The sequence below is a fragment of the Cebus imitator genome, unplaced genomic scaffold (genome assembly GCF_001604975.1).
Source record: "Cebus imitator isolate Cc_AM_T3 unplaced genomic scaffold, Cebus_imitator-1.0 Scaffold159, whole genome shotgun sequence".
Taxonomy (NCBI): domain Eukaryota; kingdom Metazoa; phylum Chordata; class Mammalia; order Primates; family Cebidae; genus Cebus; species Cebus imitator.
Window position 1 is genome coordinate 5,294,084 of NW_016107474.1, and position 14,940 is coordinate 5,309,023.

Sequence of the window (14,940 nt, forward strand, 5' to 3'; positions counted from 1 at the left end):
TTTTTTTTTTTTTTTTTAAGAAGAGATGGGGTTTCGCCATGTTACCCAGGTTGGTCTTCAACTCCTGACCTCAAGTGATCTGCCCGCTTCAGCCTCCCAAAGTGCTGGGATTACAGGCATGAGTCATTGTGCCCGGTCCAGAACTGTACCTTATAATAGTAAGATAAATGACCCAATAAAAACACAAACAAAAGATTTGATCAGAAAGTTCATATGACATAAAAATGGAGGAAAAAAGACGGAAAATGGCCAATGAAAACAGGAAAAGATGGCCACCATCACAAGTGGTCAGGGAAACACGTGCCAAATCCACTGTGACCTCCTACCACACATGGCTGGGCACCCGAAATCAAGACAACATCAAGTGCTGAGGAGGCCGCAGGGCGGCTGGACCCACGGCACCGGTGAGAATGCAAGACAGTGAAGCCACAGTGACTGCTTCTGTAATGTGAAACATACTTGGTGCACAGCTTAGCAATATGACATTAAACGTTTACTCAAGAGAAAGGAAAACAGTGGTCCGCACACGACTGACATGCACATGTTCACAGATGCTCTCTGCTATCACCCCAGCAGCCGAGCTGTCCTTCAGTGGGTGAATGAACAGCGTGTGCTGCTGCCCACACTGGGGAGGACTTCTCAGAAACAAAAGGGAATCATTTACTGACGCACACAGCAATCACCTCGCTGAACAAAAGCAGGTTCTGCTGGACTCCATGCACACAAGCGTCAGAAACGCGAGATGCCACCATGGCCCACAGCGGCCTTCCGGGGTAGGTGCTGGGAGGGGACCAACTACACAGGGTAAGAGGGCGCTCTCTGAGGTGACAAGAAGGCCTACGTCTCGACTGTGGTGGTGATGACATGGGTGTGCATATTTCCTAACACTCATCTAACTCTATACCTAAAAGGCATGCATGTTACTGAATTTCATTATAATTATGCCTCAATAACACCGATATAAAAATATACAGCAATACAAAAAGCAAATTTAAAACCTTAAAAATATACAAATAATGAAAACAAAACTATAATCGACCTCCCTAGAAATCAAAGAATTTCAAATAAAGCAGATAGCGTTTCATTTTATCAACTTGACAAAGATGTTTAAGAAACATTCTTTTAGCTCAGAGCAGTTTACTTAAAAAAAAAAGAAACATTCTTTAAAATACTGCGTATCATGGAAGAATGCTCAAAAAAACTAAGTGAAAAGGCAGGGTGCAAAGCCAATCCTATTCCTGATTCTATCTGGGGGTACTCAGTGGTTTTCTGGTCTTGATTCTTTCCCGCATCTCCCAGCAGTCCTCCAGTGAGCAGCCGTGACTTTCACAACCAGAGGGAGGAACAACGGAACAGAATGGGGTGGGGAGGAGGCACTGGAGCAGCAAGCGCTCAGAAAGCTTGCAGAGGTGCTTACACAGGCCACGGATGTGCAGGGCGCCCAGGTACAGAGAAGGCTGGGCACACAGGGAAGGTTGTGGGCTACAATATGGGCCTCAACAGGTGCGTGTGCTGGGACTACCGAGGAAATCTCCTAGAGCCACAGGTACCAGGGCAGGGCCTTAAGTAGGGTCGGTGGGCAGGGGCGCTGCAGCCATTCCCTGGGATCCTGATGACTCGCCTCACCTCCTGCTTGGGAATCCACTCCCTGGGATCCTCGCTGAGGACCCACCTCGCCTTCTTAGGAATCCACTCCCTAGGATTCTCCACAGCTTTCACACACGCCCTCTGCCCGGCCCTCCAACCTCTCCACACAGGTCATAGTCACTCTGGGCTGCAAAGGATAGGTGCAGCTTTCATCACACAAGCCGGTGCCTATTTACACAATGCATTCTTCCTCCATTTATTTTTCTGCATATTACACAGCAATCCCCCAAACCCACTTACAGCGTTTTCCGTAAAAGCCTACAAAGAGGCAAGTACCCTAAAAACACATCAGGACATGGACTCTAAAAGCTAAAAGGAAGCTTGAGTGATCTATTCCAAGTTTACAAAGTTCCGAGGGATCATTCACCGAATCACCAGGTTGACTCCTAGGGGCTGCAGCAAATTCCGTTCTCCCTGTTCACACACAGGTTCCCACTGGCTCCTCTCCTCCAGCACCCTCCGTCCGCAGCATTCCTTTTAATATGGCACTCAGAATGACCACCACACCCATCCACGGAAAGTCAACCAGAAGCAAGCAGTCCCTTTTTCTAGACACCAGTTTTACTAATCCAACCTGGAGCTGGCATGAGCCTGTGGGGCGGCCTCCTCACATACTGATGCGTAGCAGGACCTCAGCTCACTAAGTCTCTATGGAGTCCTGCAAGTTGGCCTCACTTCACAGTTCCAGACTCCACGGCCGCTCCATCCCCTCCTGACTGGGTGCCCCACGGGACAGCCATACAACGGACACACCGCAGGCGAGACCATCGATTGAGAAGAAAACCCCACACACGGAGCAAGAAATGAACTCCCTTCTTGCTGATCCATTTCCTGATGGATTACTTTTTAAGAACAATCTCAGGATCAGACCTTCATTCAAAACTAAACCACTGTGTTTGCATCCAAGTCTGCTTCAAAAAAAGAACTGAGTGCTGTCACTGCCATCCCCGTCCAGCAACAGAACACAAGGCCTGGGGCTGAGGGGTGCCCCTCAGCTGCCCTATTGGCGCTGGGGCAGGGCCTCCTTCCACTGCCTGCATGGGAATCCCACCAGAGTCTCATCCTCTGGCTGACACAAAGGACTCAATTAACTTTCTGTGGCAGTAGCCAACTATCACAGTGTTTTGTACCTAAAAAGGGAAAAAATTTCTATAAAAATACTCCACATCCCTCTTTAGAAAAATAAAGTTACTTCAAGAAGTCCATTTATATTTGAATCCCCAACAGGCTTTGCAACTGCTGTCATGCCTAAATATGGAGTCTTAAAACATTCACATGTCCTCCTCAGCCAGAAGTCTATGGACATTACAGAATATGGTGGGACATCGTGGGGGTGGTTGCCTCGAGGCTCAGAAGCTGCACACAACAGAGCGCCAAAGGGGGCACGCTGCCAGGCAGTGTCCCCACCAGGCCCCTCCAATGGGCTGGGCCATGATACTAACAGAAAACGGATACACACCAGATGACTCCACAAGTCTAGGGTCCAATCAGAGGTAAGCACTCCACGTGCAAATACTTCTCGGAACAATTCTGAAGTCTATACCTTACAAAATTCTACAACATACAGTCTCACACTGCTTAATGACAGACAGGTTCTGAGAAACAACATATTGTCAGGCAACTCTGTCACTGGGCTGTCAAGACTGTGCTGTCAGAGTGCACTCACACGCTCCTGGAAGGCACAGCCCGCCACATACCTGGGCTGTCGGGAGAACCCACTGCTTCTCGGCTACAAACCTCGACTGCATGTCCCAGACACTCTAGGCCACCCTAACAGGATGGCAATTATTTGTCTCAACACAAAAAAGGGAGGTAAAAACAGTATGATCATCCTAGGGAACCACCAATGCATGCGCAGTCTGTTGTGGACAGGAATATCATGAAAATGTGCCACTGCAGGACCTGCCACACCTGTGGCCTTCAGACATCTGCTGAGTGAAGGAGCAATTCCTACCATACCCCTGAAGGTCCAGGTCACAGGGGCTGAGCCAACAGGGAACTCCACCTAAGTGGGTCATCCTCAGACTAGAGGAGCCCTGTCTCTCAACCGTGGTTACAGAACAGCCCTAGGAGAACCGTGTGCATGCACCTCCCCTTTCATTTCAAACACATGCCTTTGGAATTCCGCCCTGCTCCTCCGAGGATCAAGTCCATCAAATAACAAATGGTGGCGGAGTAAAAACAGGACACTTAATCACGGCGTGTGGCATGATTAGCAGCCATCTCCGGAACTCAGGCAGCCTATAAACCATACCCTTGTCTCAATGATTACCATTCACAGTAAACCACCATTTGTGGAGTGTTTATTCTATGCTACGTACAGTACTCTTATGTCCATTTGTCCTCACTTTACAGATAAGACAATCAGCAGGGCATGGTGGCTTACACCTATAATCCCAGCACTTTGGGAGGGTGAAGCAGGTGGATCAGGAGTTTGAGACCAGCCTGGCCAACATGGTGAAACCCGTCAAATACAAAAATTAGCTGGGAGTGGTAGTAGGCACCTGTAATCCCAGCTACTCAGGAGGCTGAGTCAGGAGAATCACTTGAACTCAGGAGTCAGGTTGCAGTGAGCCAAGATCACACCACTACACTCCGGCTCACCTCCTGGTTTCTCTACAAATCAGTCTCTCTTTACGTATACCTGAGTTCCACCTCAGTCCTACCACAGATTCCAACGATCATCATTCCCTGTTGTGCAAAGCGCACAACCGGGAATACACACATACCCTGGCTTTCCAGCAGGGAAGGTTCTGTCTTCAGGAGCTACTGCTATTTGCTGTCCATAGAACCCACATTTCTGTGGAGTCAGAGAGCCTCAGAACATGTAACCCAACCCACCCACACTCATGCCTACAGGGCAGAGCAAGGTGTGTCCATTCCCATGGCGACCTGTACTTCATGCCCGAGACTCTCAAGAGGCCAGCCACTGTAAGGCACTGTCTGCTTGACTGCATCTAACTCGTTGCTGTCCTTCATCACAGAATCATAAAGTAACAGAATCATCCTGATAAGGTGCGTTCTCCAGGAAACTCACTTTCACTCAGATGCAGCTTTAGCTGACCACTGAATGATAACCCCTTCCTCACATCAGGAGGAAACATCGTGCACACACATGTGCACATGCACGCGCGCACGCACACACACACACACACACACACCCCATATCTTCACGCAACCAAACAGTATCAATCATCTCCCACGTGCTCCAATGCATAGAAAGATGTATGCACTGTCCATGAATGTTCACTGCAGCATCACCTGCAATAGCAGAAAAGCTGAAACAATCCAAGTGCCCAACAGAGAGCAGATAAACAAAACACGGCCCATCCACACACCAGCGCACCATCCACACACCAGCACGCTGTCCACACCGCCGGCCCGCTGCCAATGACACCAGCCATCCACGCCGCCAGCACGCCATCCACGCCGCCAGCACGCCATCCACGCCGCCAGCACGCCATCCACGCCGCCAGCACGCCATCCACGCCGCCAGCACGCCATCCGGCCACAGGAGTGAAGCGCTGATGCCCAGGACAGCAGGACGTGTCCTGACAGCACCACACAGAAAGAAGAGCCCGTGACAGAGGCCACATAGTTTGATTCCACTTTTATGAAATACCCGGAATAGGCAGATCCACAGACGCAGGCAGCAGGGACCAGCGACGGAGGAAGGTGGGGTGACTGCCAGGGGAGATGGGGTTTCTTTTTGGGGGATGAAAATGCACTAAATTTAAATTACTGTGTTGGTTGCACAATTCCGTGAATATGCTAAAAACCACTGAATTATACTTTTTAAAGGGTGATTTGATGGTATATGAATCACATCTCAGAAAAAGCTGTTATGAAACACCTATCCGGCACGGTCCTGAAGTGGCCTGGCCTCCATCTGTGAGACACAGGCGATCCCTCGGACGGCACCAGCTCAGAAACCAATGGAGAGAGACCAATCTCCCCCCACCCCCTGCAACTCCTGCAGGGGCAGGGAGAGAAGGTGGCCAGTGCCTAGAGAAGCGCTTGCTGTCACGTGTGGCAGACGGATCTAACCAGGCTGTGAGTGTTTAAGCCAGTAAGCTCAGCAGGCAGGGCAGGCCCACCAAGATGGAGGAGGGAAACGAGAACTCCAGCGCACCGACCAGACACACATGCGGCCCGAGGGGGAGCCCCCACTCTTTCTCTCCTCCCTATCCCAGAGGCCCTAGGCTGGGCAGCACAACAGGAGGTGGTCAGGTCGGGGGGGCGGGGAGAGGGGAAACCCTACTTTGAGGGGCTCCCAGGGGCAGCCACCTCCCCTCCTGCTCCAGAGCCTGATGCTAGGAGGGCCCAGGCCTGACTGGACCATAGTGGGGGTGGAGGGGGGAGGGGTGGCTCCTGCCTTCCTGGGAGCTGCCTGCACCCCCAGCTGTGACCCATCTCCACTATGATACACCTTTATCAAAGGAAAACCCTCTGCAAACACTAGATGCTGGCCTTTTTAGTGTTTCAGTTTCTAGTCACTTACCAATAGCCAGACAGACCTTACGTCACCAGCATCTGTTCACGTGGGAGGGAAAAGGGGAGTCTTCCACCCCCCCCTCCCCAGCCCTCCCCACACCACTGCCCTGAACACAACTCCTTCCTTTGCATCTATCTCCCTTCAAACTCACATGAGCACACGCGCCTTTAAAACAAACGTACAGGCCGGGCGTGTTGGCTCAAGCCTGTAATCCCAGCACTTTGGGAGGCCGAGGCAGGTGGATCACGAGGTCAAGAGATCGAGACCACCCTGGTCAACATGGTGAAACCCCGTCTCTATTAAAAAAAATACAAAAATTCAGCTAGGCATGGTGGTGCGTGCCTGTAATCCCAGCTACTCAGGACGCTGAGGCAGGAGAATTGTCTGAACCCAGGAGGCGGAGGTTGCGGTGAGCCCAGATCGCGCCATTGCACTCTAGCCTGGGTAACATGAGTGAAACCCCGTCTCAAAAAAACAAAACAAAAAAAAGTACAGAAATAAAAATAAGAAACAGTACATAGATTTTTGTTGCAAAGTCAGAATGGGGCAGCTCTGCAGGCACCTCCCACTCAAGGTCGAGACTGAAGAGACCCCAAAATAGCTGCAAGCGCTGGCCACATGCAGCCGTCCAACGAGGCGGTGACTCTCACATGCCTGAGTTTTCATCTTGACGTCGCCATTACTATTCTCCCTCATTTTCAAACCATTATGAGGTAGGTATTCCTATCCGTTGCTAGAATGGAAAAGAGGATGATAGGCTGTTAAAAAGTAACCGCATGTCATCTTGTCTGTTGCTAGAATGAAGAGGATGAGACTTATAAAGTATCCACATGTCACCCTGACTGTTGCTAGAATGGAAAAGAGGATGAGGCTGTTAAAAATATCCACGTCATCCTATGTGCTACAAAAACAGCCACAAACCAACCAAAACGCAGGAGACAGCGCCCAACAAGTGCTGACGTGGGCGGAGGGCCATGCGCCCGTCAGGAACCCGGCTGCATCACCAGCTGAGCTCCACCTCCTGTCAAACCAGCAGCAGCATGGGATTCTCACAGGAGCTTGAACTCTATTGTGAACTGCACATGCAATGGACTTGGGTTGCAGGATCTAGGCAGTGTGCTCCTTAGGAGAATCTAACGCCTGATGATCTGAGGTTGAACAGTTTCGTCCTGAAGCTATCCCCCAACCCCACCATCGGTGGAAAAACTGTCCTCCATGAAACTATCCCCTGGTGCCAAAAAGGTTGGGGACCACTACTACACGTTAACCCAACTCAAATCAGATAGCATTCCAAAACACGCATCACTGTTAAAAATGACAACAGGAGGGACTCTATTCTGCCTTCCTACAAGACAAATCTTAAAAGCCAAGGAATAGGCTACTCCAGATACTGAATTCAGACTCCATGCACCTTTACCAATATTTAATTCCTACGGACTTCAGTTCCCTCAGCTGAAAAACTAACTTGCTCCACAGGAGTCAAAAATATTCACTAAAAAAAAAGCATGCACAGTGCAGAATTGGATCATGGTAGCAACTTCTATTCAGTTTCCTGATGAACTGTTCCCGGAATTCTGAAAAGACCTAAGCCCACCCCATGGGGATTCCCTCATACTCTGCACAGGGCCTGCCAAAGCAATCTTCCCCAGAAAGGGCAAAAGACAAGTTTTCATTGTGGCTGAATCTCCTGACCTTTCCCTTTTTTTTAATCTAAAAGGCAAAAACAGCCAAAGTAGTCCTCTCTCAGCAGTGGCCACGTAGTGCATGAACCACCAAGCCCAATGAGAGGCAGAGGCAGCACTGCACCAGGATCCCACACGCTGCAGCGCAGCTCGAAAAGTCGACAGGCCACCTGTACCTGCAGTCCCCTGCACGCTAGGACATGACCATCCATCGGGCTGCACAGCACTCAGAGCCTGCCCCGCCAAACAACCAGAGAATGCTTCCATTCTGCAATCTTGAGTAACTTACAAAAGCAAAACCTACACTATTCTCATTGTTAAGGCCCTACGACATATTTTACATGAATATTCTTACTTCTTATAAGCAGCAGCTAAAAAATTTCACATCCGCTGAAAAGTATTCAAAATAAGCATGCCTTCTACCAGTCCCTGAGGCTGACCAATCATAACAGGACTCCGCCTACAGTGCAGAGCCATCAGGACTGGCATCGTGGAGAGGGCGCAAGGAGAAGTTAGGTTAAAACACACATTCCTCAACCTCACCTCAAACCTGCTCTGAATGGACTTAGGCCTGCGGTGGGCAGGCAGGAAGGAGCATTCTCCTGGGCTCCCTAGGGGCTATGTGGAGTATGAAGGTTTGAAAGCCACCACAAAAGGTCCTCTCCTCTGCCAGTGGACGGCTCTGCTGGCCACTGTGCCAGGAAAACCCCCTACTGTTCTCTAAGCCCAGAATCAAAACATGGCCCGTCTAGACAAGCCGCCCATAAGGCCTTCCCATCAGGGCAGGCGAGACTCATTCTGCAAGGCGCTAAAGCTGTGGTCCAGTGACTGCCAGTGATGAAGCGAAGGTGAGCACAGAGAACACTTGAGGAAAATCCCAACACAGGAGTGTCCCGCACAGGCATCAGCTAAGAGTCAGCCCTCCACAAGCCACCAGAAGCCCTGACTTGAGGCTTTTAGGAGAACCATTATACACGAGGTCAAAGGCTTTATAAATGTGTATGCCTTGCACTCTGATTTTGTTGTTTAAGTCATGGGGTCTCACTGTAGCCCAGACTGCAGTGCAGTGATGCAATCACAGCTCACTGCCACCCTCAACTTCTCAGCTCAAGTGATCCTCCCACCCCAGCCTCCCAAGTAGCTGTGTCTACACATGTACCAGCATACCTAGATAATTTCTTTGCTAAAGATGGGGTCTTACTATGTCGTCCAGGCTGGTCTCAAACTCCCGGGCTAAAGTGATGCTCCAAACTCAGCCTCCTAAAATGCTGGGATTACAGGCATGAGCCACTGCACCTGGTTTCGACTCTGCAATTTTACTTTGGGGCATTTTAAAGTTGACTAAAGAAATAAAAATAAATAAATAAACCTAACTTCCCAGGGTGTTTCGTGGTTACGATTTGACACTCTCACCACCGCAGTCCAGGTTTAAATTTTTAAATAAAGGAATAAGCTCAACTAAATGGAGAGATGTACAGTGTTCCCGAGGGGAACGACTGTGGATTATGATGGTGTCACTCCGTAAATGCAGTTTATCAGCAAATGCGCAATCCCACTGAAACTCTGCTGGACTTTCAAAATCAGAATTTGAGGGCCGGGCACGGTGGCTCATACGTGTAATCGCAGCAACTGGGAGGTCGAGGTGGGCAGATCACCTGACGTCAGAAGTTCAAGACTAGCCTGGCCAACATGGCAAACCTGTTTCTACTAAAAATACAAAAGTTAGCCAGGCATGGTGGCGGGCATCGGTAATCCCAATACTTCGGGAAGGCCGAGGCGGGTGCGTAACGAGGTTAAGAGTTGGAGAACAACCTGACAAACATGGTGAAACTCTGAATCTACTAAAAATACAAAAATTAGCCAGGCATAGTTGCAGGCACCTGTAATCACAGTTATTCGGGAGGCTGAGGCAGGAGAATCTCTTCAACGAGCAAGGCAGAGGTTATAGTGAGCCAAGACTGCACCATGGCACTGCAGCCTGGTTGACAGAGCTAGACTCTGTCTCAGAGAAAAACAAGAATTTGAAAAACTGATGGTAAAGCTCATGAAATAAAAAGCAAAGACTTTAAATGAGAAAAATCTTCCAAGCTATCAAAAAATACCATAAAGCTACAGTAATTAAAATAGCATTAAAAAATGGCACCAAGAAAAGATCAATAAATCATAAGAAACCTCAGAAAGGATAGCAATCTCCTCATGTGCACATACAGTGTGCACGTAACTGGGTTCTCTAGGTGTGTACTTGCAGGTGCACACACACATATGCAGGTGCATGCACAGACATGCTCACACATACACATACATGCGATCATGTATGCACACACACATGCATGCACAATCACACAAGCACAGGTGTGCCAGCACACATACGCCACATATGCATGCACACATACATGCACACACAACCATGCATACACACACTCGCACACATGCATATAATCACACATGTGCACACACGCAGGCTTTTTTCCAAGCATATGTTGTTCTGCATCCTGTTTTTTGGAAATACTTTTGTACATGTTTTTTGTACAAACTATGTACAAACATGGCCTGCCTCGTGATGCCCTCTGCCCAGCCTGCTGCTCTGCTTCACAGGGCACCACCTTCCCTGATGTGAGCTCTGCTTGATGTTGCAGGTGCTTTCTCCCCACCGGTCACTATTTTTAACTTTCCCTGTGGCGTCCTTTTCCACACAAAGACCTTCCTGTTTTATATGGGCAAATCCATTCATCTATTCTGGCTTCTGCTGAATGTCTTGCTCAGGAAACCTTAGCTAAGATGTGCTTGGAGCTGGTACACAATAGAAGGGGGTCATTCACATTGAAGGTCTTCAAGACAACATTGGGACAGGGTGGAAGAGGGCAGGTTGAGGCCATGAGGACAGTCAAGATACCTGGTGTTAATGAGGGCAAGCGCTCAGCGCCCAGATCTGACTACATGATGGGAGACAAAGTGGAAAGGGACCTGGATATCTGCTGTCCAACATCATCTCCCGCAGACCATTTGTTACCATTGTGAGTCTCATCAGGGCCTTCACAACCGAACCAGGCTCAAGGTAAGTCGTCTCCCAATCACAGACACGTGAAGCAGCAGTAACCAAATCCTGCTGAACAGTAGACATACAGAAATGAAGCTGCTCAGCCCGGCAGAGAGGCTCACGCCTATAATCCCAGCTACTCTAAAGGTTGAAGTGGAACAATCACTTGAGGCCAAGAGTTCAAGACCAGCCTGGGCAATATAACAAGACCCCATCTCTAAAAAAAGAAAGAAAAAATTTTTTAAGCCGGACACAGTGGCTCACACCTCTAATCTCAGCACCTTGGGAGGCAGAGGCAGGCAGATCACGAGGTCAGCAGTACAAGACCAGTCTGGTCAACATGGTGAAACCCCATCTCTACTAAAAATACAAAAATGAGACGGGCGTGGTGGCATGTGCCTGTAATCCCAGCCACTTGGGAGACTGAGGCAGGAGAACTGCTTGAACCCAGGAGGCAGAGGTTGCAGTGACCCAAGATCGTGCCACTGTACTCCATCCTGGGGGACAGAGCAAGACTCCATCTCTTAAAAAAAAATTTAGTCAGGCGCAGTGGTGCAACACCTGTAATCCCGGCTACCCGGGAAGCTCAGGGAGGAAGACCACTTGAGACCAGGAGTCTGAGCCTGCATTAAGGTGTGATCACACCACTGTACTCCAGCCAGGGCAACAGTAAAACTCTGTCTCTTGAAGAAGGAAGGAGAGACAGACAAAAAAAAAAAAAAAAAAGGAGAGAAAGGAGACAGAGACAAGAAAGGCCAGAAAGAAAAAGAAAGAGGCCGGGTGCAGTGGCTCGAACCTGAAATCTGAGCAATTTGGGAGGCCGAGGTGGTCAGATCACCTGAGGTCAGGAGTTTGAGACTAGCCTGGTCAACAGGGTGAAACCCAGTCTCTATTAAATAAATAACAAAAGTAAAAAAAAAGAAAGAGAAAGAAAAGGAAAGAAAAAGAGAGAGAGAGGAAGAGAAGGAAGGAGGAGGGGGGGATTAATTAATTTAGGGGCACAGCCTCAATTTCCTGACCTCCAAATCTGTACTCAGGCTGTGTCTCCTCATCAGACTCACACTTCACACGCCCCTCCAGGACCAAGGGTGACCTGCGGACCCACCAGTCACACCATGGCTGCCAAGGCAAACATCTCAAAGCAATGCTTTGCCAGGTCTCTGTTCATCACCCCCACAGGTCTCCCTTGCTAATGACTACTTAGGCCCAGCAGAACCAGAAATCATCACCAGAGACAGTTACCTCCACAAACAAAGATTCTGGCAAAAAGAAGACAGTGAAGGACATAATTCCCCTGTAATTAAAACAAATCTGTTTTAATTGTTCTAATTACAACAAGCAAGCATTCAAGTAACAAGATATCTGTTTATCAGATAATCCTGACCCCGGGCAGCTGCCTGGATGTCCTGTGTTGCGCCCAAGCCAACAGTGTGGGATGCAGCTGGAGCTGCACACGAGGGTAGGGGCTCCCACCCGCGGCTACCTGCCCAAGACAGGAGCCAGGGCCACTCCCAAAGTGACCAGGCACCCACCGTGTACCCCATATCTCCCTTGGAAATGCTATTTAAAATGCTATTTACAAAAATTAATCAGGCTGGGAGTGGTGGCTCACGCCTATAATCCCGGTACTTTGGGAGGCTGAAGTGGACGGATCACAAGGTCAGGAGTTCAAGATTAGCCTGGCCAAATATGGTGAAACCCCATCTCCAGTAAAAAAAATACAAAAAAATATTAGCTGGCCTGGTGGTGTTTGCCTGTACTCCCAGCTACCTGGGAGGCTGAGGTAGAAGAATTGCTTGAACCCAGGAGGCAGAGGTTGCAGTGAGCCAAGATCACACCACTGCACTCCAGCCTAGGAGACAGAGCAATACTTCTTCACTCACACACACACACACACACACACACACACGCAAGTGCGCACACGCGCGCACACACACAAACACAAAACGATTTGCCAAATGTGAACAAGCAAATCAGTCCCAAGTGGACTGTGAAAGGAACAGTTACAAAAAGCAAGAGACGACAACTATCTGCTGAGTGCAAATACTTCAAGTACATGAGTTTCAAGACACACAAACCCATTTTCAGCATCAAAGTCATTTCCTGATTGCTGTGCCTACTAAAATTATGAACCTTTTACAAAGCCAGCACGAGAAAGGGGACTGGAAAGCCAGGGGACACAGTAACCCACCCACACCACAGCACCTTCCGGGTCCTGCTGCAAGGCTACGGTCACGCTCTCCTCCAGCACGTGGGCCCAGGGCAGCGCATCTACCTGCACCCTCTGTGCAACGTGGACTCTTCGTCCGACTGGTTAACACTCCCGGCCTCGAGCCAGGCACAGCAGTGGAGTCAGCAGAACAGGCCCCAACACCCCAACAAGGCTCACCGTGACATAACAAAGCTGGGGCTCCAGCGAGCACCCCGTCCTCCAGCCAAAGCCCCAGATGCGGAGAAGGCCTGTGTGCAGCGGCCTCCCTCCCGGGAAAGGGACTTCTGCTCTGCCACTTTAATGGCAGGATATGGTGCCCGTAAGGGTGGGTCGCAGCCATGGCAATCAGGCCAAGCCACACCTAGAGAGACACTAACAACTCTACTTCGGTCTGGCATTTCACCAGGCTTCTTCTCTTCAAAAACTGATAAGCAAACACACCGTCTTACTCTACACAGAGACAGACACGCAGCTCCGGACTAACGGCAGACACCTGTGGTAAACGTGCATCAGAAACCCCGGCAGCAACATTCCCAACCAAGGGGAAACGAACAGAGGCAGAGCGGGTTCACTGAAGAGAAATATCAACGTCCTACCTGCCTCTGGCCAACTCCACACAGAAAGGGCACGCCCTTTCCGTAAACGCCACGTATGGATGGGGATCAGCTCCCCTTCCAGCAAGCAGGGTACCTACATCTGCCTCCAAGGGTGTACATGAAGGCCACAGGAGGAGGACAGTAACACGGCCAGCGAGAGGCTGGTGGCAGATGACAGTAGGAACCTGGAGAACAAGCCCAAGGCACAGCTGGCCCAGCCAATCCTGGCAGTGCTGTCACCAAAGCCAGGCAGCTGGTGCCCTCCACACCTGGGCCAGGCTTCCCTGTGAAGGGTCCAGAGAAAACGTGGTCTCCCAGGTCCCAGCGAGACTGGGCTCCCGGACCGTGGCCCAGGATCCTCCCCGCCCTGGTATTCTGAGGTCTGCTCCCAGCACTTGGGCTCAGCACTCAGGCTCAGAGGAGCCATGCCTGGAGCTCAGTTTCTCATCCGGCTTCTTACTTGACTTGTTCCCAGGTCTTGGTGGCCAAATGCAGTACCCAGAGATCTTTGTAGTGGTAGAACTGCTCTCCGTTGGGAGAGGCAAACTCCCCTCCAAAGACCCACAGCTGTCCGCCACCTTGAGGCACCATCACCGCCTGTGAAAAGAAAGGAGACAGGTCAGGCACAGCCACATAGCAGCAGGGCCCGCTCCATGGATGACCAGAAATGCTGAGTGCGTGAGTACCACACGACTGTCTCAGCTGACCTCCAAAGTGACCGGCCCACACTCAGCCACTGTTCTCTCCTGCCCCCCTAGGCTGCACAATAAACAGCCATTTAAACGTAGACAATGCCATATCCCATAAGTAGACATAGCTAGTTACTTCAAACATGAACAATGGCATGGTACAACTTAGCAGTGTCTTATTTTTTTTACTATCTATAATAAAGCTGTCCACCTACTCTCGTTCATCCCTTTCCTACCTCTTAAGTGCTAACTAAACTTACCCTCCACAAGCACAATGTGCACGTGAAAGAAAGTGTTCATGGGCCGGGTGAGGTGGCTCACACCTGTAATCCCAGCACTTTGGAGGGCCAAGGTGGGAGATCAGGAGGTCAGGAGTTTGAGACCAGCCTGGCCAAGATGGTGAAACACTGTCTACTAAAAATACAAAAATTAGCCAGGTGAGGTGGTATGTGCCTATAGTCCCAGCTACTCAGGAGGCTGAGGAAGAAGAATCCCTTGAACCTGAGAGGCAGAGGTAGCAGTGAACCAAGATCACACCACTGTACTGCAGCCTGGGCAACGGAGAAAGACTTCATCTCAGGG

At 49.9% G+C, this 14,940-nt stretch overlaps 1 protein-coding gene and 1 pseudogene across 1 annotated transcript in view; both read right to left on the bottom strand.

Annotated features, from left to right (window-relative positions):
- The window catches only part of LOC108314682, a 29,344-nt pseudogene extending 24,273 nt beyond the window's left edge, over positions 1-5,071 (bottom strand).
- The window catches only part of KLHDC4 (kelch domain containing 4), a 60,742-nt gene that overhangs the window by 30,863 nt on the left and 14,939 nt on the right, over positions 1-14,940 (bottom strand). Inside the window, 1 exon segment of the mRNA XM_017543685.2 lies at positions 14,130-14,266. Within this exon segment, the coding sequence (XP_017399174.1) occupies positions 14,130-14,266 (137 nt within the window).